Source organism: Oenanthe melanoleuca, chromosome 8 (genome assembly GCF_029582105.1).
Source record: "Oenanthe melanoleuca isolate GR-GAL-2019-014 chromosome 8, OMel1.0, whole genome shotgun sequence".
In the NCBI taxonomy this organism is placed as follows: domain Eukaryota; kingdom Metazoa; phylum Chordata; class Aves; order Passeriformes; family Muscicapidae; genus Oenanthe; species Oenanthe melanoleuca.
The window spans coordinates 19,935,996-19,961,130 of NC_079342.1; the positions used below are offsets into that span (position 1 = coordinate 19,935,996).

General features: G+C 40.6%; 1 protein-coding gene across 4 annotated transcripts in view; it reads right to left on the reverse strand.

Moving 5' to 3' along the window:
* Window positions 1-21,105, reverse strand: part of SPATA6 (spermatogenesis associated 6) — a 41,574-nt gene extending 20,469 nt beyond the window's left edge. Inside the window, exons 1-10 of one of the 4 annotated variants that reach the window (XM_056497950.1) lie at window positions 20,953-21,105; window positions 16,393-16,530; window positions 14,979-15,027; window positions 14,202-14,243; window positions 12,740-12,864; window positions 8,471-8,551; window positions 6,459-6,722; window positions 4,777-4,864; window positions 3,095-3,135; window positions 1,785-2,005 (exon numbers count right to left, since the gene is read on the reverse strand). In XM_056497950.1, coding sequence (XP_056353925.1) covers window positions 1,785-2,005; window positions 3,095-3,135; window positions 4,777-4,864; window positions 6,459-6,722; window positions 8,471-8,551; window positions 12,740-12,864; window positions 14,202-14,243; window positions 14,979-15,027; window positions 16,393-16,530; window positions 20,953-21,000 — 1,097 coding nt within the window. In that variant the 5' untranslated portion in view covers window positions 21,001-21,105. Of the gene's footprint in view, window positions 1-1,784; window positions 2,006-3,094; window positions 3,157-4,776; window positions 4,865-6,458; window positions 6,723-8,470; window positions 8,552-12,739; window positions 12,865-14,201; window positions 14,244-14,978; window positions 15,028-16,392; window positions 16,531-20,952 lie in introns of all 4 variants that reach the window. The other 3 variants (XM_056497949.1, XM_056497952.1, XM_056497951.1) reach the window with 3 other exon arrangements.
* Window positions 21,106-25,135: the final 4,030 nt, after the last annotated feature.

Genomic DNA, 25,135 nt, shown 5'->3' on the forward strand with positions numbered 1-25,135 from the left:
CTCTGCCCTTTATTTCTCATTTTGATTTTTTTTTCTGATGACAGAAATAAATGGTTACATATTTTACATAAAGAGATGTTACAGCTCTGAAGAGCTGAGAACATTTGCTTTAATAAGAAGAGAAACCATAATTTCACAAGATCAGAATTCTCTTCTGGAGAGAGGCTTATAAAGAGAAAAAGCAAGAACATTCAGAAAAGTTCAAGATTAACTGGCAGATGACTAAATTACTATGCATGTAACAGCAGCTCACAACATACAAGTCTTTCCTGCTATCAACAGAAGGCACCCCATCAGCTCTAAATAAAATATGTATATAATTTAGCCCCAATCCCTCCAAAGGGAGTCCAGCTGAAAAAAGGATAAAAAAGTCACCATGACAGTATCTCTTCCCCAGATATGGATAACTAATGCAAAAACATTGTCAGAGGAGAGTCAGGAGGCAGACAAGATTACAAAGAAACTTCTTTCAAATCCCAGATACATCCTAATCTCTGTATAACACTTCTCAAGATACACTATTACAGAGAACAACTAACAAACAAGTTTTCAAGCAGAGGAAGATGTTAAAACACCAACTTGATCTTTGTGAGTATTAAAAATTCAGTCCCCACCTGCCATCTGTCATTTTTCTTTTTAAAGAAAAATGAGACAGTTTTTCTATTTTGGAAACAAGCATTAGGCTGTGTGTAGGCTGTAAAATGCAACCTTCAAGCATTGACTAACTTGATACCAATGCTAACAGAGTGTGAACTGGTCACCAAAAGACATCTTCAGCACTTAGGACAGGTCATCAGTTTAATCCTTAGTTTCTCTCAATATTTTATCTATCTGCTTACTCAGGCCTAGCCTTGCATACAGTTTTTCTGTTCCCAGAAATCCAACCAGTAACCTGCTACTTGAATGTACAAGAGAAGCACCAAGAAAGTGTTCCACTCAGCAGGAAGCAGGGAATACTCTCCTTGAAGGACCGGAGGGCTTAAGTATGAAACCATCTGTTGCTTTTTTGGCATTTCTTCTATCCCACCCTCATAAGGCACTGAAGCTGGGAAATTGACCCAAAATATTAACCCAGGGACTGAAATCCACTAAATTAAAGGATATTTGAAACTGTTCCCAACCCAGTCCCACTGGGGTCAGTGGAGATAGCTAAGAAAAATAACTGAAATATAGCAATTAATATACACACAATAGCTGCAGAAGTCCACACTTCAACTCAAAAAAATCAAAACCAAAATCTTACGACATCAACAAAAAAAGACTGGAAAATAACACACTGAGTAGATTAAAGCTAGCCCAACCATGTTATGCACACCAGTCACACATCTGAGTACAGCACAGCCACAAGTATGTGCTCCAAAACACCTGTGAGAAGTCAGATGGAAAAAAGGTTTCCCAGTACCTGCCGTAAAGCTTACCTGCCATTTTTACATATCTGTATTTACATCCCTGAGATTCCAATCACCTCTGAAACAGTGATGATTCATTTAAGTGATGATCTATTCACTCCCTGCTGCAGATGGACATTGGCAGCCTAAAATCCAGGGTGTCACTGTTTCAGAGATTTTCACAGCCATGTTACTAGGATTGTAATCATCAAGCAGAGAGGTGATTGCAAACACAGTAAAAGGAAAAGTCAAACAACAACACAGCTGTTGCAGGAAGGTTTTTCAGTCTCTCTAGCCCTCACAACTCCAAATATGCAAACTACAGTCATGCAGGCACTGTTATCATCAGCTCATGTTCCTGATTCCAGAATGTCCTGAACAGAGCCAGGGCATTACCTTTCTCTCAGAGAAGATCGATTCAGCACAGAACTCGGAGAAGTTCTGCTCAGTGAAGTTCTGCTCAGAGAAGTCCTGCTCAGAGAAGGCTCCTGAGCTGCTGGAGGTGCTGAATGCTCCAAAGAAGCAGCAGAATGGGACTCTCTGCTGGGTGGATCTAGGCTCACATCCCCCTTGCAAATAGCAGAACTGTCCAAGCCTTTCCCACTGGTAGATTTTGTCTGAAAAATACCCCACCAAACTAAAATTTATTACAAATATCAAGACATACAATTTTTATGTTTTTATTTCTCAACCTGAAGGGTTAAAGACTGTATATTCATTCAGGAATATCTGTCTGCTGGGGAAAGAACAAGGACCCTCATCTCATACAAAAATCTGTGGTCTAAAATAAATCATCAAGTCTCAGAAGAATCTGTTGGTTTCATCTTATAGGAAACTCTACTGCAACAGCCCTTTTATCAACTTTTCTGAGTGCACAACTTAAAGGCTTACCCTTCCCAGGAATCTCACAGATTCAGAATAATGCCTGAGAGTCTAAACAACCCATGGAAAAATCCAGAGGCAGCACAATATATTAGACTCACATGGTACACTGAACTACAGTCCTTGGAAATAAAAGTTTAGAGTTTGAAAGAAGTATGCTTAACATATATATCAAGGTTTATCCTCATAATTCCTCTTCTCTTCTCCTCCCTATTATCATCAGTTTTCCCAGCCATTAGGCAGTCTAGGAGGGCACACATAACTAAATGCCTAAACCCACAATTTTTACAGTAGTTCAGGAACACAGGCAAAAAACAACTAAATGAGGATGTAAGAAATAAAACCTCCCACATCCAAAACAACCTGACATTAATCTTTAGATTCTTTTAATACAGAAAGAAGCTAAAATGTAGAAAATAACGGATGTGAAATAACACAACAGTGGCTTCCCAGTTGTACCAGTGTCTCCTTCACACAGTTCCAGAATGAAGAATGCTCTCAGAATAACTGGTAAGAAAAAATGCAAATAGCCTTTAAATGCTCCACTAAGGCCTTGCTTCATGCCTTAATGCCAAGGAAAACCAAAGTCTCTATATAAGGCATAAGCATCTCTAAAGAGTGCTAGAGTTTCCTACTATTGATTGTAAATCATCTGTCAGCAGGCCTTAACTGGGCTACATCAGATTTAAATGTCCTTTTTCTTGCATTTGATATCTCAGTAGATGAAGTTTCAAAAACACCTGTGCAAGACAATCCAAGAAAGATTGGGAAGCTCAGAGCTTCCCAAAAAAATTATCTAAGCAAAAACACTTCAAAGTACTCACTTCAGTTTTCTTGGGTCTGTAGCTGTCAAGAGGAGAAGAATCTGGAGAAGGAAAAAAAGTCCCTGAGAGAAGAAATCAAAAAGAAATTTACATTTCCTAAATTCTACGAAATCTTTTACAAAGCATCCTATCTGTCCTCACAAACAAATCTAAAGCAGTTTATTATTTTCTCCTCAGTGTATTTCAGGAAATACATTTCCTCAGTATATTTCAGGAAATCACCTTCTTTTGCTGAAAACCATGACTTCCCATTGAATGGAATACAATATTTGCAATAATGAATCTGCAGGCACCATCCACAGACAGAAGTGGCACATTCTGTTACACTATTCGTTGCTTAAATCAATATCAAAACAGGTTCTGCCACTCCCAAGAATTCCCATGTATATTGCTGTACCTCACTAATCCTGTCTTAAGTTTCCCTGTGAGCATCTCTCCCTCCTATCACCTCTGCATTCCTTCCCTCACCACTGACTCACAGACACAAATACAAAGCCCAGGGAAACACATGGAGGAACTCTCAGGCCCATAATGGGTTAGAATTTTTCACCACTATCAATATGCACCTCATTCCTGAAGGACTGACATTAAGTCTACTTTCTTGTTCTACCAGTTTTTACTGAACAACCCTCACACTGTGACCCAGGAAAAGCAAAAAGAGACCAAACTGTACTGTCTGCATTAAGATTTCTAATCCTAGGGATCTGTTCTTTTCAGAAGTTACAGTTAAGCCTCAAGACATGGGCAGGTGACCAAAAAATCCTCTGGACATTAATAGTGAGGTAAATTTTGGTCTCCTAAATACTGGCCAGAAACCACCAGCTCATTTTGTAAGTGTGCAATGGTATCAGATGATCTGGTCTGTTCCATTATCCAGCTATCACAGACTGGCAAATCTGTTCCCAAAGGGGATGTGAAACCTTTAAAATCCAGCACCCAGTGCAACGACAAAGAACAAATATAAAATAACATGTTCATAATGACTTGCTGTATAACAAATTAAAATTAGTGAGGAAATGAAATAAAAATGAGGCACAGCACACATAAACAAATATTGATGAGACTCATTAAAATCCTCATATTGTAAGACATCTGCAATAAAATCAAGTTTTAGGGCACTTTCTTAAATTTCTGGTCCCACACTTTTTATTAAACTCTCACTTACTGATACCAAAGGATGCTGAAACAAATATTGGAGCACATCCTGGATGCTCATTAATAATGATAAGCAACTGATCCACTACTCATAAATACTGCTGAAATAAACATTATTAATTTTTGAAGGAACAGAGGCCCTGAACTTCAAAATAATCAATACTCCAGGCCTGATCAACACACCTACAAACCATAGTGCACATTTTCTCCACCATCCAAGTCAACAACAGAGGTGAAGTGAAACAGAGCACTTATCTGAGCTTTGGAATTCTCTGCTCTTATTTTCATATCATGTAGAACTATGTTCTAAGCTTTATGATGTCAAGAACTATTCAAGGGCACTTATTGAAGCAGTAATTTATTCAGCATTCTTCCTCTACCTAGGAAGAACTAACAGCTTTTTCTCCATCACAGACTGACATTTTCACAATAAATATAAAACCAAAATAATAATAAAAAGCCCAAAATACAAGTACTTCCTGCAGAAATCAAAAGCATTAATGAGATATATAGTAGAATATACTGACCAAGGGGTGCCTTGGGCCAGGCTTCAGCTGTGCTTTCACGTGGGGAACACCAGGGATGAAGTTTAGCACCAGGACCTGGTTGTCCAATCTGAAGCAGAAATGTTAAAATGCTCAGTATCAGATGTATCAACTCCTGGTTTTTCTAGTTTTCTTCATAAGACCACAACTAGTACTTTCTGAAATATTTTACTTTATTTAAATACTATTTTAGACTATTTTCATAGCACTTGGCTCATGTGCATTATTAGCATTACCATGCATAAATGGAAACAATGCTAGAAAGGTCTAGAAAATTCTGAATAACCTACTGTTCAAAGAAAGGGAAAATACAGAGAGCTTTCCTTCATCTGTAATGTCAGCAGCCTTTTAAACAACTCATATCTCATATTTATTCTAAACAGCTCAGATCTCACCAAGAGAGATCTGAATCTCTTCCTAATTAAAAAATTACATTTAATATAATCCAATTTTGATCTTAATGCTACACAAAATCTCCAGGCCAAAAGAGTTCTCAGCAGTAAAGATGCCCTAAAAGGAGAATTCTCCATCTAGAAAGGCCATGACAGTCAGGATATGCTGAATTAAGAGACAAGCTTTCTCCTTTTTTTGTACAAACATAACCAAGCATTGAAAATCAATAATCAGTGTTAATGATACTATAATTAAACTGTGAACTTCACCTATAGATCAAAAACCAGAAGAATTGAATAAAAGGAGTTAAAAGAAAAATATTTGAGAGAAACAGTAGAGTGATGATGATTAATGACTTATTCAGGCCATTTTGAATTTCTAAAAGGTAGCTATATGTAGAATAAAACTTGGGAAAGAATTCTAAACTTTGACAGTTTATTATTAATTAATTAGTACTTATACTAGGTAAAAAGATGAGGTAGAAGCAAACTATTATTAAACTGATTATGGTAAGTGCCCAGAACTATAGACAAATCATAATGTCACAGAATGACAAATCATAATGGCACAGAATATGAACAATCCCATTTCTGCCCCTACAAATTCAAAGTGATTTTCTTTGTAATTGTTGCAATAAGAAGAAAAATTAAGAGGGGAAAAAAAAAGAGTATATGATCCTCCAGGTGGCTGGGATATGTTGCCCCTTCATTTTAAGAGTTACACACAATTTCTTTAAATAAGTACCTAATTTCAGGACAATTTTTCATGTATGGCAAAATATGTCCTTATGTTATGTCTAAGTCAAAGTGTTTGAGATGTAGCTCTGAGCAAAGGAAGTGTTCCAAAGATCACAGGATGCCAACATAAAAAAAAAAAAGTTGAAAGAGAGGAAGTGTAAGTGTTCATAATGTGACTAGACACTCTTTCTTTAAAGTCTTATTCAGGAATTTTTAATACCAATATCAATTACTTCCAAGCTGAATTTATACACCTATTATCCTGTCTAGTGTGCTGGAAGAAAAGGAATGGGGCCTCGGAGAATTTAACCAAGATATTCATGAAAGAATTTGATCTTTGTCTGCTACTAAAGCGGATAAAAGAAATTTTATTTTAGTTAATTTTACATTTAAATCACTCTGTGACAGACTGCTAAGGAGAGGGAAAATTATTCATCTAAACTAAGAGTTGAATGAAATTTTGGAGCGCTGTTTAGTGAAAGAACAATATTTGAACTGAGCTTAAGCTGGCAGCCCGTTGGAGCGAGTACCAACCCGCCTGATGACAAAGGGAGGTTTGTCAGTGTCTCTCCTGAACTCGTGGGGGCCCAGGTTGAGGTGGGCCAGCCTCTGCCTGGCCTCCTCCGAGAGCTCGCACATGCGGCGCTTGGTGTACGGGGACGGCGAGCGCGACTTGGAGGCGATGGTGGGCTGCTCGTAGCTCCTCACTGCCGAGCTCTGCCTGCCCTTCTCCGCTGGGGGAGGGCTCTTCTTTGGCACCCTGGACTGCATTTCTCCATTCAGGGTGCAATCAGGCACCTGGAGTGAGGACGAGACATTAGCTGGTTTGACAGTGTGTGGGATAAACATTGCTGAACATAATGCAAACAAGAATTTTACCAGAAAGAGATACCACAGCAGCTGAAGCTCCCCTCCCAAAACTAGCATCAAACAGCAATTTAAAAAACATTTTCTGAAACCAAAAGAAGGTTAAACACCTAGTACTGCATGCTAGATGTTAAATGTATGATACTTACTCAATTAGCTTTCTCACACAGTTAGTGGAGATGGTAAAAATTAAATTGGATTTTGTCATAAAGTTTATCACACACAAATTTGAAGCATATTTTCGCCCGTTTAAGCTTTTCTTTTAAAATTCTTGCCCTTTAAAATATAAGATGTAAATTAAAACAGGAGCCTATTTAATAGCTCATTTAGAGCTGCCTAAGGCTCCAAAGGAAATGCAACTGCATTCTCTAAAATTTGTATTTTCTTGGATTATGGTGAATTCACTAGTTCTTTAAAGCTTAGTTGAGAAAAATAATACTCTTCCTATTAGAAATCCCTTTTTCAAGCTGGAGCTAGTTGACATTAGCCCTAAATCTGAATGTTGCATGTACTGCTTTGGATCAGAAGAACCCAGAAATAAAATGTCCAGCTTGCCTTCAAGCCTTTCCCTCTACACCCTGCCTGTTTTGTACAGACAGAATCTGAACTCAGAGCAGTACTGAGACCACTCCTACCTGAACTCTCACTGTGCAGCTGATAGTGAGACACAGCATGGACCTGGCCCACACAAAGCCAGACTAATTCTATAAAACTAATCTCAGCTTCATCAGAAGCAGGCTGCTCCTGGCTTACACCAGTTGTGAAACTGGGCCTTCATTGCAACACAGGCAAATCTGAGCTGCCATTCATAGATAATTTTAGGAACAGTTTAAATTTTAAATCAAATTGCCCTTATTCAAGTCACCTTCACTGAAGGCACTTTTCTGACAATGACAATTTTCACTTATTTTTAATTCTTTTTCTGTCTCGATACATTCCATTTGCTAAATTTGAAAGAAACTTCTCATTGAAGTCATTAGCAATGCCAGCACAGGTCAAAGTCACCTAAGTGTCTTTGCATACAAGCCTTCCTGACAACCATTCCCTTTCAATGATGCTGCACCATTTTTCAATAGTACAGCAAAAAAGGGAGAATGTAAGAGTAACTTTACATGGCAGCTTGTGCCAGAAATCCAAACCAAAATTCCAATCTGTGAGACCAGAGAAGAGTGCTACTTCACCTTTAACTTTACTTGCTGCAAAAGCAGCATTTCCAGATTAATATAGGTGATAGCCTTTTCAACAAAAATTTGCATTTCCATTACTGTCAGTGATACAGTTATGGAAAACAATTAAATTAATTGGTTTGGTTTAATAATGTACCTTCTCTAACTTCACCTAGTTTCCACTGTCCTTAATTTTAAGTGTCAGTAACAAATGGTGAAAGGCATCTTCCCATGTACAAATACACCAGGGACTGACACTTCAGCTGATCACAGAACACAGCAGCTGATAATTGTTTCAGATTCAAGGAACTCTCAGCATCTACTGTCATGCACCAAACCCACTCTTTACTCATACTTGATTAAAAATTTAATCAAGTTGTCAAGCACCCATGATACCTGCTTTAACCACAACAAAAGAATGAGGAAAGTTTGAAGTGAGCAGCACATGCAAAAATTGGAAGCAAGGCTATCAATATTAAATCTAGAAATTGTGAACAATTAAATTGTGCTAACCTGTATGTGACTCCTTCCTAAGCTTAACAGACTGTCTGAAATAATGGAGATTGTAGAAAATCTCAATTTTGGTGCAATTCCCTAGAAGAGAGACAATAATTGAACATCAAGCTCCAACTCAAGATAAAGGGTATCAAAGAGATAAATGTCACCTAATGTAACAAACCATTCCTAATTTTCAGCCATTTCCTTTGTTAATTTCAGCCTTTAATAAAGATAATTAGAAAAGACAGAACAGCAATGGTAAATGTCAAGATGCTAACATTTGCATTTCTGACAATTCAATTACAGATGATTACACTGCCTTTGTACAACAATTAAGGTCTGACTTTTATTTTAATACTTTTTTTTGTCAAAAGCACTTTTAAAGATTTTCCATGCCATGCTATATGGCATCAATAAAAATTTCAGTCATGCTCTAGAAGTTTCATTAATGCTAACTTTGTAAACTTGTTTGAGATCAGTCTCAATAGTGCCTTCTCTTTTGTAAAAACATTTTGTTTAATCAGTCAATCACACTGAAATAACTATTCCTTTGTAACAGTCTGACTAAGAATACCTTCATTCTGTAATCTTAGGAATAGTCTGGGTTCTATGGATGCCTCCCTTGCTCTGTAACCATATTCCATCCCCTCCTGCCCATGGGGCAGCCCTAGTTCGTCCCACTTGGCACCAGTGGGGTCCAACTGGGCCTCCTGGTCAAGCACAGCACACACACAGTAATGGCCAGCAGGTCCCTCTATTTTTACATGATTAGCACCTCCTGTTCCACTCACCTTTTACTGCAGCCATGCCTAGGAACAAAACACCTCAGAAAATTACTGCCTTTCTATCCACTGAGCACCAGCCAACGCATTCAGAATTTACTGGGAGTAAAGGACAGGGATTACAACACACAAGCATTATTTCCCAAAGAGCAGCATTCAAAAAGGCATAAAAGAACTAAATGCCACATATGCTATAAACAAGTGGCAATTATCTATGTGCATCCTACAGCTCTGCAGAATCCAAGAGAGAATCAAGTGCCCCCAAAATTTCCACCCTCTCTTCTTTCAACATGGACACAATTTGCTGCCTGAGGCATCTCAGTGCACAGGCATTTGTGCACATGAACACAAAAAATCACTGAGACATGAAAAGGAGCTGGGTCTGTTTATAACTCTGTCCCACATCTGTAAGAATTAGCAGGAACTTTATGAGTGAGGTCTATTGATGAACCAAACTATTCTCTACCACCTGCCTAAACACTGATTTCCCATTAGGGAACATGATCTGGCCCCAGGATAGATTATGTAAATCAAATGACAAAAAAGCCAAGAAAGCTCAGTTACAGCAATTAACAGAGTCCAGGATTCAATCAAGTCAAGTTATGGCATATAAAAGAGGTTTTAAGCCTGATCATCTTTAATCAACTCGTTTTTATTACTAATGAATTGTCAAGTGCCATCAACAATAAAAAAGGATACATCAGAATTAGTAAGTCTACTATAAAATGCAACAATAGAGCACCTACTGCTCTTACAGAGACTGGAAATGATTACAAAATTGTTAAGTGTTCATCCCTAAAAAATGACACAAAGTATGGTTTCTTCAGAGAAATAGTCTGGGGAGAGGGAACATAGGATGGTATTTGAATGCACAGCATGGATATGTCAAAAGCAGCTCACAGGGCAAAGCCATCAGAAGATTTGCTCTGTTTTCTGCAGATCCCAAATTAAGGATTGCTGTAGGATATTCAAGATAGAATTATGTAAAGACCATCATATAGCCCCAAACACATCTGTAAATGAAAATACAGCTGGAAAGTTTTTGGGATCTCCTCTTCTGCTTCTGGTTTAGTGGTGCCTGCAGCCCTGTGCAGTTCTGCACCAATCATTAAACAGAAGGGGCATAATATCAAATTGATCACAGAAAAAGTATAAAGGCGGTTCATATTTAGAAGACTACAAGACTAATATGTGCTTTTGACTGTAAGGAACACAAGTACAACTCTAGTTTAAAAAAGTATATATGAATATAATGGAAGGCCTTATACTGGCCTCTTAATGAAAGATAGTGTAACTAAAAAGAAACTGTTTTAAGTAATGTGGCAAATACTGCACAAAGGTGGGGAATGGAGATAAGAACATCTATAAAAAATCACTACCACAGTCCAGGCATAAACATATTCTGAAAGGCAAAGGTTGCAGAGAAATACAGAAGAGCCAGCAAGAGCCTCAGCTGGGCAATACTGGACCAGGAGAGATAACTCGAGGCATGTCTTGTATGCACACTGAGTTTGTAAACCTCATAAGACATTTAGCCAAGGACATTATCAGCTAAGTGCCAGATTTCTGGAGGAGTCCTGATCCTCTCAACTTGGGATTCCTTCCAACTGGCAGATTAGCAGTGTTAATCAGACACTGCTTGTCACTGCCTATCTGAACTCCACAACCGTAACTTTACTGTTGCTACCTTTATTTTTTTAATAAAGACAAATTTTTTGGGAATCAAAGTACCACTGAAGCACAGCTGCCATTCAAAAATATTCAACATCTCAGCTGGCTATAAATAAGTTTCCATGTGGGAAGAACATGGCTTCAGTAGCAGAGAAATAATATGAGGGTTCTCACGACCTTGTTTAACACTTCCTTTTGCTTAGCATCCACATCTAGCGCTTCATGCTGACAGACTTAGCAAGAGACACTTGCCAGTAAAGCTCAAGGAACACTGGGAGATGGAGGCACTTGAGACTGCATTTCTACTGGAGGCAAAAATCCTCTCGTGGTTATTCCATTTGGCAAGTGAGGAGAGGAACAAGGAGTTCCTTTTAGGAGCCTCCCTCCAATGCCATCAAACACAGCTTCTGCATTATTCCTGAAAGGGGGGTCACTATGCCAAAATCCTCTCTTAAACTGTACTTTCAAGCTATGGAGATGGAACAGAGCAACAAAGGCTTCTGCAGTCCCTGTTCCAGGGCAGAGATGGATTTTGTTTATGCTCCTCCCAAGGACACGGAAGTATATCTGTGTCTTACAGCAGTCAACTTCTTAAAGCTACTACAGGGTCATCATTCATCAGCTACACATCCAAATTACCACATTTTCTCACAGCTCACCAATGATGGCACCTTCTCTTTATTAGAAAATACATGAGTTTTGTTTTAAAGAACTCAGTTTGACAAAACCCATCAAACTCCTCTAGCAGCTCCGCTTCTATGAAGACTTACTATATACTGCTTACAAAACAATCTAAAAACATTTAGCTAATACCACTTCATTTGTTCCTACCTCCCTATTCTTTCTCTACACCAGGAAAGTAGCTATTCTATGAGCAGTATGAAAGCAAAACAGTCCCACCCCATCTCTTGAGCCACACCACGATGCATGGGATGAGCCATATCAAAGAGATACTACAGCCAAAAAATAATGGTTGTTTTTGCAGGGACAGTTTAGGCTACTGCAGAATCAGATATTTTGTAGCACAAAATCACAACTTTAATTCATTCAAATGTAACACAGCATTAGATACCAAATTAGCACTTCTAATTGCAAGTGTCTGGGCAGTTTCTAGGTTGCCCTTTCAGGGGAAAGATTACACCAGCTAAAAAAATCCAAGACACTTTAATCAGCACTTCCCCCCTCCCATGTGCTTTTAGTCCAACCACAATGGACAGAGTAATTGAGTTCTTATCCAAATGTCCTGCCAATCCACCAGCACAACTCCACAATAACCTCAAAACACATCATCACCATCCTCCTTAAAGTGCCTTCCTAATTCTGCTAACAATTAAGATTCAACAGTCAAACTTCATGAAAGGGCAATGTGAAATGAATTCATTTTCATTTAATATGTACTTGAGCCCTTATCTCCAGAAAATTAGCATTAATTCATTGCACTCATTCTGCCAATTAGCTGTTGTTCCAAAATGCTAGGGAGAGGGACCAAGGAGGAGGGTTACATGGCTTCTGTTGAGAACCATGAAGTCAATATGACATCTCCTGCATCCCTTCAGCCACCAGCTGCATCACAGATTAATCTGAATGGAGACATGTCACGGTGCCACACCGCAAACCAAGCGGAAACTAACTTTTCCACATTAAATAATTTCTTGAAGCATTTTGAAGAAAGATTTATACTTTCCCCGAAGTTCAACTGTGGATTTGTACATTCAACACCTTAAAATGGCAAAATCTGTCAGAAGTAATCGCTTTTCATTTGAAGCAGTTCAAGGGGTTTCTTCAGTGAAGCAGACTGTGTCATAAATACAATCCACAGACATTCACTCACTGTGAAAGACGGGGACCTCTTCATTAAAACCTCACGCTCCAAACCACGGCGCCCATGGGTAAGCTTAGGGTCAGGGAACAGGAAATCTCTTGTATTTTCTTCATATGTAGCTAGAACTTTTCCCACTAAAAAGAAAATACATACTTTAATTGGAAAATAGACAAAGCCACCCAGCACAGGCACCACACACAAAGCCATGTTGAAACCAGGATAAATTTTGCTCTTTACAAATTAACAGAATGGCTCTAAAACTCCTACAGCACTAGGAAATAACCACACCAAGTTAAATCAGCAGCAAAAATGTGCAGAATCTACTATGAAACTATGTTTCAATGTTACTGGAAAAAAAAATTAAAGAAGATTGTGTTAACCGTTCTGTAACAGGCACATGAAAGGTTTTCTTTAGGTAACTTTTCAGTACTTTTCTTCTTTCATTCCCTTCCATGCCACAGAAAAAACAGTATTTTTTTAATAGCAGCCAATCCCTTATGAAAAACTACCATTCCATACTACAGAACAGTAATGGTAGCAGCAAGAAACACAAGCAACAGCAAAATAATTATTTTAAGATTTTCTCAATACCCTGGCTTGCTACTTCTAAAAAAATGGTTTTCTTTAGAGGTAAACCCTTGAATGCATATTGTAAAAAAATGTACTTGTGCTATTGCAGTCTTCTTATTAACTTATGTTGGGCTGTATCACACTTATTTCTGAGCCCTGAAAAATAAATTCCTTACGCAAGATCCTCTACCTTCCCACAAAAAAAGCCCATTTACTACATTTCTTCAAGTAAACAGTCTGGTGAGTCACCTGAGAGAAGCAGTAGTTTCCTTGAAAGTACTAAGGACAAGTGACAGAGAGTGCTTTTAATACCACAGTTTCCAAATGAGTCCTCTTTAAAACTTGACTTTATTTCCAATAAAATGCAGATTTACATTATTCATGGGAACACTTGAATTTCATTAAAATAGATTTTTATAATCACACAAACCAATAACAGAAGTATGACAAATCGCTATTTATTATCTTCACACATCCCAAGAGACCTGTAATACTTATAGTGAGGATAAGAGTTTTCCCAATGGTCACCATTAAAATGGAAGGAAAAAAAGTGTCACTCTGAGAACAAGATTATGCACTCTGAAATTTCACAGACAGCTTCTCTGCAAGTGAATTGTATGCAGTTAACAATTATGCACTGGATGATTTCAGTTTATTTTCCATTTTTAAAATATTATCATTTTCCTAAGCCTGAGTATGATACATTTAAATATTCAGTTATTATTATCTTTCAAGAATGAGATCCTCTTGATCTATTAACATTTTCTGTTCAGAGGACTATTTGTTGAAGGGCTTCTATGTTGTTTGTGTGTTGGAAAAAGTGATTGTGCTGTAATGGGCAATGTCCTCCAGGAAATTCACCTACTAAACTGTATAATTTATGAAAAGATGAATACAATACCTGGAGGAGTGAGCTGTATTAATTCAAGTATCGCTGTGTCAACTAGAAGGGAAAGAAGTTTTTTCATGAGTTATAAAAAAGACCTAAAATGAAACTTTCCATAGTCAAGCCCCAAGAAGAATGGATCACTGATTTAAGCTTCACACTGTACACTGCTGCACTATTTCCACCACACCAATAATAGGATAAAATTAAGTACAGCTTGCATATTTATCATAGATGAACACAATGGCAATAGCAGGGTACAAATGACAACAGTAAATTTGACTTAGAACTTGGTAAGTTCTATCTTCTGCCACGTTTGTCCTCTCTTAAAGAAGATTATGAAAGCTTTGCCTCCTTTACAGATAACTCCCATGTGAGGGTGCATATACCAGCAGTTTGAATTTGGGTCAATGTTTTCTCACCACAATTCATCATACATGTAACAAGATATTATTTTCTTAAAAATGAAAAGAATAATTTTACAAAAATTGCAAGTTTATCTTTCTATAATTTGAAAATTAATCAAATAAACAACCATAGAAAAGTACCCACTACTAGATAATCACTTATGACTTTTTACCCTTTTCCTGTTGCAAAGCCTGTAATACACATTTCTAGGGACGTTTTGTTAGATAATGGAGGTTACCTACTAGTATTTCAGAGAACAGGCTCTGATAGAAAAGCTTTCACATACTTGAAATCTCCAAAATATCTTTAGAGCCCATATATGCATGGCATTAATGGATACTATATAGTATACAAAACAATAGTATACAAAAAACCAGAACGTACACTCCAGTAACTTCACAAGGTCTCCAGGATCAACTATGTTAGCAAATTCCTGAAAAAGAAATAATAATAACAATAATAATAATAATCATAATAACACCAATAATAATAATAGTAATAATAACAATAATGATAATAGTAGCACAGTCAAAGTATTCAGATGGACCTCTGGGGAAAGAGAAGGAAAAAAAAAACCCATAAATCAATGCTCTTCCTTGCCAGGATGTTTGTCAAGAGTCCTATCCCCACTGGAAAAAGAAAGCATACTAAAATTATCATTTTGACCATGATCAACTTAATTGAAAGCCAGCAGTTCTTGTTATATACTTTCTATCCATACAGAGTTCTCTCTGTATGTAAACAAAAGAAATAATTTATTGTGAAGAGTTTAAGATGTAAAAATAAGCACTGTCTAAGAAAATTTCAAGAGAGGAACATAAACTGCTGGATGTACTACAATTCTGATAGATAAATGTTCTCTAATTTACTAGTAATGTTTTAAGCTTCATTTTCACAGAGGTGACTTTTCAGTCTCCCATTGAGGTTGTTTTCTTAACCTGAATCCTGTGTGAATATATGGGAAGGAGTAGGGGAGGATGTTGCACTGGATAGATTACTGAAAACAACACTCAGCACATTCCCCTTAAGTTCGTGCTATGTTTGCCTTTAAAGAATGATGGTCTTTTCTGCTCTACACAGATAATGAAATTATCACTGTTTATTTCTTATCCACTTCACCAGAGCATCTCTCTGAGCAAGTTTACTCAGCCTGGTTTTTCAAGTGCTGGGGAATGCTTAAAGAAAAAAAACTAGAAAGGGCAAAGTATTATTATTCATAGGTAGTGAAGAAGCCAGATCATATCTGTAAGATACTGTGTTTCATTATCCCTGTGGTACTAATAATGAAGCTAGTAGGAACTCAGAATATGTGATAAACAACAATAAATTACAGTGCCAGAGTACCAATATGGGAATTCTGGTGACAAACCATGGAAAAAGTATCTCAAAGGGAGTAAGATGTCACCAAAAAGGCTTGAGCTGCTATTTTATCCTTCTACTAAATTAAGTTGCCTCTCTTATATTGTACAGTCTCTGTTCTTCACCTTGCCATAATTTTTAGAACAAAAAAATTCAGTCCCCTGTAAGCCAGGAAAACAGACACTGAGGAAGGACAGTTCACAAAAGAGTCAACAAACACAAAAAGTCTCATTGTACATTAGAATCTTCAATACATATAATTCTTGAGTCCCCTTACGGATAATACAGATACTCCCCTCCTGTGTGCTGAAGAGAAGCAGGAGTTAAAATACTGCTCCGTTCTCAGTGTGATTATTTGTACTCATGAGTTTTGCAGACAATTTTCGTGACATTTGTGATGGGGTTTATTTGGGTTGTATCAGCCCTTGACATATCTTACCTTTTCAAATACTAGTCTTTCTTGAAAGAAGAGTGGGAACACTGCAGGGACACTTTCAGTTTTGCCATACTGACCAAGTACAAAAACATTGATATAAAGCTCCTGTTTGTCTTTCAGCAGCACTCCAGGACAAGTGATCTGTAGGAGTAACACACTCATTAAACAAACTGAACTTTAGCTAGACAAGTAATGGCTGGTTTCAAGATAAAAATGAAACAGTCAGGACTGAAATGGTTGATTTGTGGGAGTCAGGATATAACAGGAGCAGAACAAAAAAAACCAAAAACATCTTCTCTGAAGGAATTCTATTTGTACGGACTGGCCAGGAAAAAGAATTACCCGTTTAAAACAATCAGGACCAAATTCTTCTTGCTTAAGTAAACACACTCCATTGTCTTCAACCAAAACTGAAACCCAAGGCCAGGTTAATATAGTCAAAGGCATGCACTGACTGTGTAAGGCATAATCACCTTCTACATGAAGACTCACATAGAATGAAGTCTACATGATACCAACACACAAAACCCCACCCAAACTTCAGCCTAACTACAGAATGAAGCTGGTAAATTTACGTGTTTAGATATCCACACTCTGTCCAGCCAGCAAAAAGGGCAAGTTTATTTGCAAATTTTCTGTAAATGAGAAAAAACAACGATGCTCCATCATTATCAGACAAATTTCTTACTATGGGAACTTTGGCTATCTTTAAACTCAAAGCAGGGAAGGCTTCTTGCTAGGCTGCTACATGCTGCCACGAATCTCTCAATTTTCTCTGCACAATTCTTAAATTAAGTAAGAAGTCAGTCTGTTTTTAAAGCTCTGATTGTAAGAATGTACACAACTCATTGCAAAACTATTTGCTATTTTCTCCAAGCCATGTTTCACTGACAGAGAATTGGCACCTTTCACTTAAGGTACCATGCTCATTTTTTATGTCAATATTAGAAATATGAGGTTGTCTCTTTCAACATAAGGTTTCTGGAGAAAGTGTTCAGACTTTCAATTGCCAGGTAGAAAGAGAAAGGAGAAGAATGATGAGAATTAAAATAAGTGGTTTGGTTACAGTCTCCTATTCCCAAGTGAACACTTTACTTGAGCAATCCTAGCCGGATTTAAAAGCAAACTACATAAACAGTAGAAAAAAATGTGGAAGAACTAAAAGAAAACAATGTGTGATAGATCACTAGAGATAAAATATAATGTAAAAAATAGTTCTTCTACTCGTAAATATCTGAGAAGAAAAAGAAAGTTTCCTCTCCATGTAAACGAGGACTTCAAAGCTACAAGGAAAGTGTCAGAATAATGGATATTCCAATTGAAACAGTCTGTCAGGCATTAAACAGCTTGCATGACACTCATGCAGCTCCAAGTGTGAACAGGACTGAGAGAGACAGATTTCATTCATACAAGGAAAGATCCCCCAAATTACACACTACATGTCATATCAGCTTTACTTTTCACTTTTGTCTTCGACATTTTTGTAGAATTTTTAGCTGGAGTTTTGTGCCTTTCACCTTAGAGAAGGGAGCCAATGTTTGCCTATTTATTGAGATGAAAAGGAAGAGATCTGAAGAAGCTGGAATGGGCAGATCAACCAACAACAGGTGCCATTTTTTCTGGCTATCTGGTTAAAAGAAAAATTCTTACAAATGAGCACATGGACCAAGACAGCACATGCAGAAACTTGTGATTCTACAACCCTGAGCATACTGCACAATTCATTACCTGGGCTGGAACACCAAATCTGCATGGTCATGTAAATTTATAGGCGTTCCAAAAACGAATGACATAGGTATATCTGCAGTTCAATCTCCTATTCTACAACATGCAGAGCTGCATCATAACACTTGGGAGACAAACTGAAGCTCTTAGCTGACTGCAGACTGCTCCAGCAGGATGAGGGACTATTTTAAAGACGGTAATAGTGTTATCTATGGATCAGCTAAGGAAGCGGGATATCAGTGCTGCAATTAACTGTCCTCACAAGCAACCCTAAGGACCATGAGAAATTTGTAGGACAATGTCATCCTGGACATCTCTGCTAAAAGTGCCCAGGAGGATGCAAAATGTGTACCAGCCCCACTGCTGGGACATCACAAACAGCCACAATGAAATCACTGAATTAAGCTCAAGGAAAAGGGCAGAATTCTACTGATCTTAAGCCTCTAGAGCACTTATTACACACGGTCCATGGCAGGATAAACCAAACTAAAAAAATTACTTAAGTCTTTTAGGAAGGCCTTCCATTTGAGAAGAGAAAAGAACAAAACTACCAGCAAGACAAACCACAGAGCTGGCAGACTCAGATCAGAGAAGATCTTGGAATTTCATTAAGTCAAAGGGAGCAAAACCCATCTGTATCATACAGCAAGGGAAAAACAAAGAGGGCAGAACTTCTGACACAACTGGACAGACTTCAAAGAGGGTGGAGAAATATGCAGAACACTGTAAAGGGGCAGGAAAACAGATCAGAAATTTGGACAACACTTTGGTCATAAATAAAGCAAACAAAGAGAGAATTAATGGACATAGCATAAATCAGCCAAGATATGAAAACTAACAAATCTATGTCCCAAACACAACTGAATATTTTGCTTTGGTTTAAATAAAATTTAACACAGGAGAAAAAAGACAACTCAAAGAATTAAATGAGTGAAATAAAAGTCACCCAATATGCACTAGGCCTGGACCAAAAAGCCACAGGGAGCCTGAATCATCTTCAGCACATGCTGTGAACAAATGTAATTTTTCTTGAATGAAATGTAACGAAAACAGGGAAGGTAAAATCTGCTGAAAAATAACAAACACAAGGACCATGTCAGACAGAGAGATCTGAAAACTGATAACCCCACTCATCATAATATTTAAATATTTGAAAATAAAGAATAAAGATATGTATGAAAACCCAGCAAGACACATTTCACAAAAACAGATCAACTAAGCAAAATCCTACATTTTCTTGAAAATCCATTTTCTGGATAAAGGGTATCACATAATATGATGAAAATTATTATCTATGATGAAAAAGGTAAGAGTAGTTAGTACAGGAGTTAGTATCAAAGGTGGTACAGAACTGGCCAAAGGACAGAATCAATAATGTGCAAAAACCAGGAGGTATTAAGCTGAGGTTACCATTAAAAACATTTCTCTCTGTATAATGGGATTCATGCCTTTCAACATTTTTAATGACCCTTACTCATATTAAGATATAGGGATGAAAGTTGGACATTTTTTGCCTTACATCACCCATTTGGAATGTAGGGTTCAATTCTGACTCTGATCAATGGAAATTCAAAGTGGAAGAATAGCTCCCATCCCTAAGATGGTTAGAAGGCTGGTGAGTCCATCACACAAAATACTACCAAAATTACCAGGTTGCTTTAGCTCATAAAGATCAACGGGGAAATGAAAGAACTGCTGCCCAAAAAAACACATCAAGTGAGCAAACACTAAAGAAAAAATTCCTTAAGTGAAAAGCCAGCATAGACATTTGTGTAAGAGTAGTTTCTTTCCATTCTTATTTGTAGCCTTGAGAGTAGGGTAAATAACAAATACCCCACAACAAAAACCTGACCCTGGGGAAATGTCTTCCCTGTACTCACTCCTGGCACAGAATAGCTCACAGCCAGTGGGAAAAGGAAAGTGCATTGCCCCGCTCCAGGAACCAGGCAGGCCTTGGCACTGTGGAGACAGCACAACAACACGGTGACACCCTTGCCATCCCTGTGTGGAAACCCACAGCTCTGCTCCAGAGCAGCCACTCAGGTTTGGGATCAACGGTAGCCAAGCAACCAGGAATACCTGGGCAATTTCCTACTATACACTTCCCGGATCTGCGTTCGGGTTTTGTGGATGACATCTCGTGTTTTCCTCTCAGCAGCAGGAACTTTGTCTACATGGCAGTGCTTGTTCTGGATTACAGGACCGGGGCGAATGAAGCCACCAACTCCAGGGAACACAGCTACTTCTGCAAAGTTTTCTGGACAACGATACAGCTCCTTGCTGTGCTCCCAGCTCACATATAAGCAGAAAACTGCGAAGTGCAAAGAGTACAATCCTAACATGATTAATGTCAAAACTTCTCACTCTGACACTTCCTGACTTCAGTCCCCACCGTGTAACACCCAGGTATTCAGAGCGGCATCCTGCCCCTCGCAGGGCCGCATTGCCATGAACAAGCTGCTCCTTCCTGGGACTTGGTTTTGGATTTTTTTCCCCCCACCAGAGTGCTTCTCCCTACACCCTACAGCTTCTCAAGAATCAGTGTGTTTTGAGAACTCTGAAGCGGAAAGGCGGGGGGGCACAGGGACAAACACTCCCCAAGTTTTCCAGAGGAACACGGGAGCTGCGGAGCGCACGGCTGCTGCCAGCACCGCCGCGGGGCGCGGGGCCGGCTGCCGGAGGATGCCCACACACAGGGGCTGGAATGGCAGCCGGAGCGCGGCCCGGCCCGGCAGCAGGGCCCGCAGCAGCCCCGGAAGATCCGCGAGGAAAGCGGGGCGGGAAGCGGTGCCGGAAGAGCCGAGCGCGGCTGGTGCTGGGCCCGGCGGAGGCACTCACCGAGCGGAGCTCCAGCTGCAGGCCGCAGCGCAGCGCTTTCCGCGGCATGGGCGGGCGGGCAGCGCGGCCTCAGGGCTCCGCGCCGCTGCGGTTCGGCCGACGCCGTTGTCACGGTAACCGGGGCGCGGCGGCCGCTCCGCTCCGCTCCGCCCTCCTCGGGGCGGCTTCCCCTCCTTCCCTCCGCGTCTCCGGGCCCGCCCCGCGCCCGCCGCCATCGCGCTGCGATCGTGAGGGGCCGTGTCGTCCTGCCCACACGTGTTCCCCCGCAGCGCCCGTGTCCCCTTCCTGTGCTCCGCCGGGCCTCCTGCCCTCACAGAATCGGGAGACGATCTCTGAGAGCCCCGTGCCCAGCCTATGGCCGAACACCGCTGTCTCAGCACGCCCCAGCTTTGCTTAAACGCTTCCAGGGACTGCACCGCTGCCGTGGGCTGCCCCTTCCAATGTTTAATCATCCTTTCTTGAAGAAATCCGTCCTAATTTCCAATCTAAACAGGCGCACTTTAAGAGTACGTCCCCTTGTCCTGTCGCTAATCTTGCCCCTTATCCCTGCTCATCCCACAACCTTCTCTGGTTCTCCCACCTTCCCATTCCAGACCTCGGGCTGGCTCCCCCTGGCCCTCCCCGCTCCCTTGACTTGTGGAGCTGCTGGGGGCTGCTGGAGTGATAAACAGTAGACAAATACAACTTCCAGTCTCTAAAGTGATAAATAGTAGATAAAACACACTTTGCAGCCTCTGTCTCCCGAAGGTCGGGCAGTGACGGTGAGGGGTGATGGAGCCCTGGTGTGAAAGGGCAATGTCCAGTGTGGGCAGGGGACCCGGCAGGTCCCAGGCAGGGACAGGGCTGCTTTGGGCACCCAGGAGCAGGTGACAGGCAGGGACAGGGCTGCTTTGGGCACCCAGGAGCAGGTCCCAGGCAGGGACAGGGCTGCTTTGGGCACCCAGGAGCAGGTGACAGCCAGGGACAGGGCTGCTTTGGGCACCCAGGAGCAGGTCCCAGGCAGGGACAGGGCTGCTTTGGGCACCCAGGAGCAGGTGACAGGCAGGGACAGGGCTGCTTTGGGCACCCAGGAGCAGGTGACAGGCAGGGACAGGGCTGCTTTGGGCACCCAGGAGCAGGTGACAGGCAGGGACAGGGCTGCTTTGGGCACCCAGGAGCAGGTCCCAGGCAGGGACAGGGCTGCTTTGGGCACCCAGGGGCAGGTGACAGGCAGGGACAGGGCTGCTTTGGGGCACCTAGGAGCAGGTGACAGGCAGGGACAGGGCTGCTTGGGGCACCCAGGAGCAGGTGACAGGCAGGGACAGGGCTGCTTGGGGCACCCAGGAGCAGGTGACAGGCAGGGACAGGGCTGCTTTGGGCACCCAGGAGCAGGTCCCAGGCAGGGACAGGGCTGCTTTGGGGCACCCAGGAGCAGGTGACAGGCAGGGACAGGGCTGCTTTGGGCACCCAGGAGCAGGTGACAGGCAGGGACAGGGCTGCTTTGGGCACCCAGGAGCAGGTGACAGGCAGGGACAGGGCTGCTTTGGGGCACCTAGGAGCAGGTGACAGGCAGGGACAGGGCTGCTTTGGGGCACCCAGGAGCAGGTGACAGGCAGGGACAGGGCTGCTTTGGGCATCCAGGAGCAGGTGACAGGCAGGGACAGGGCTGCTTTGGGCATCCAGGAGCAGGTGACAGGCAGGGACAGGGCTGCTTTGGGCATCCAGGAGCAGGTGACAGGCAGGGACAGGGCTGCTTTGGGCACCCAGGAGCAGGTGACAGGCAGGGACAGGGCTGCTTTGGGCACCCAGGAGCAGGTGACAGGCAGGGACAGGGCTGCTTTGGGGCACCTAGGAGCCGGTGACAGGCAAGGACAGGGCTGCTTTGGGCACCCAGGAGCAGGTGACAGGCAGGGACAGGGCTGCTTTGGGCACCCAGGAGCGATGAGGAGCTCGGGATGTGCCAGGCTCCTCCAGCTTCCTTAGGTGTCACATTCCCCCAGCTTCTCGGTCCTCCTGCAGAAAGGTGCAGAGAGAGCCTCCTCTTCAGCAGAGGGATCTCAACCAAGTTTTGTACAGCTCCAGGGTTAAATAGTGAAAAGCACTGGATTTCCATGCTTTTTAATTTTTTATTTTTTTTTTATGCAATTCACCTCTGTTGTGTTGTAGACATCTGGACCCTTTTGACTCGAGTATCCCATTTTAATGTCCTCTGTGGGTGAGACAGTCCACAGGGTCTATTCTCACTGGTCCCATCTTTGAAGACTTGCCTGAGTGCTCATAGCTGGAACTGTTGATTCCTATCCTCCCACAAACTCATTTATTTACATCCCATCCAACACCAAAATATTCTGATTTTCTGTCTTGGCAAGTGCAAGTTGTTTCAGCCTCAGACTGTGAGGGATTTCAGGCTTTAAATATTCTTTTCAAGTTCACAAGTCCAGCTGTAGAGAAAATTTTAATTGCTTCCAAAAGAAAGCAGTGGGTCAAATGTATCCCTTGGCTTTCTTTATTTTAATTTTACAATTTCAAAGAAAAATCATGCTAAGTGATCTGGAAAGAAACAGCATTCTCAAAATGCTTTGATTTCTCTCTTTGGTTTTTTGTTTTGTTTGTTGTTTTTTGTTTTTTTTAAAGGAAAGGCAAAGAACATGATAAGCCAGAGCAGACAAAAGTGAAATCTATAGATGGATTAAATATCACTACTAATACTTGATACCAATCTTTCAAAATAAATAAAGGACATGAAAGGCAGGCCTTGTTTTCATCAATGTGACTTCTATAACAGCTCTAAGGTATAGGGAAGGTTTTTTGTTTCTTTCTGTTTAGGTGGTTTGGGGTCTTTTTTAGGGTATGGTTTGGGTTGTGTTGTTTTGGGGTTTTTTTGTCATAGCAAAGGATTCTGTGTGTAAGGCTGTAAAATTCTCTGTAGACTTCTAGCACATAGATTAAGGAGTGGCTTACTCTTGGATAAAATAATTTTCTAAGCACTGTGAGTCTCAAGGTTATGAATAGCATTCCAGAGTTAATGAGAAGAACATTCTCACATATCCATAGCTTCAGATGGTAACAGTATTAAAATGGTTTATTGCATATTTTCAGCTACCTTTCATATACATGCTTTTTGAAGGGATAAATAATGTGTTAAAGATTGTGAAGTATGAGATATTATGGTTAGTGTGGCCATATAAGAACAGAAGATAGATAAATGCTGAAATCAAAAATGATACCATGTTTGTGATGAGAATTTAATATCCATGTGCAGTGCCCTAGAACAGAAGTACTTTATAGCCCTTGAACAAAGGAGCACAAGGCAGGACAGAAAGCTTCTCCAAAGTGATAAGGCAGTGATGAATTTCAGTGTTTTTCCCTGGCAAACCTTCTGGTCTGCAGAGTTTCTGCCCCTTTGCCCTGCTGGGCCTTGGGAAGAAAGGCTGCAATGCTTTCCTCTCCAGTCCTTTCTGCAGCAGTGTGAGATCCAGCTGGACCTTCTCATTTTTCTTAAATGTGTGATTTACACTTGAGTCTGCACTGCAGGAACAGTAATGCAGGAATCTGGGAGATGATGAGGGAAAGCCCTGACTTCTAGTATAAAGTCCATTTCTAATAGGAAAAAGCTGTTAAGCAAAACAACAAAAAAAAAGTGCTTGCTCCTGTAATAGATCTGAGATTTTAACTGCTGTAAAGTTCCCTGCTGTGAAAGCACGTGAACTCCTTTGCTTTTACAGCAGCAAGTCTTCTTGTAACACCACTTATACTTGGTTCCATGTATTAAAAGACTCTGAATGACTGCTCTGCATTGTGTTTTTGGTTGTTTCTTTTTCTTTTTTTTACAATCTTTACAGCTTTTCCTGTCCTCTGGGCCTTCCAACATGGCTGCTACAGAAGAGCTGTGATGCCATCAAAACACTTGACTTTGCTCTTATTTCTACCACTGCAAGCTAGAAGTAACTGTCAAAAGATTGAAGTTGCACTGGTTTAAGACAATTAATGCAAGATTTAAATCATATTGTTGCAGTTCTTGTGATGGTCAGGCATCAGGAGTTTCAGTGCATTGAAATAGGTAAAATACAAAATAGGTAAAATACAAAAGTGCTACAAAATAGGTAAAGTGGGAAAAATAGGGAGAGTCAGGTTTGCAAACAGTGGGTATTGTACAGTTCAGAATCTAAAACATGCTAGGGATTAGACAGAATTAGATCAGATC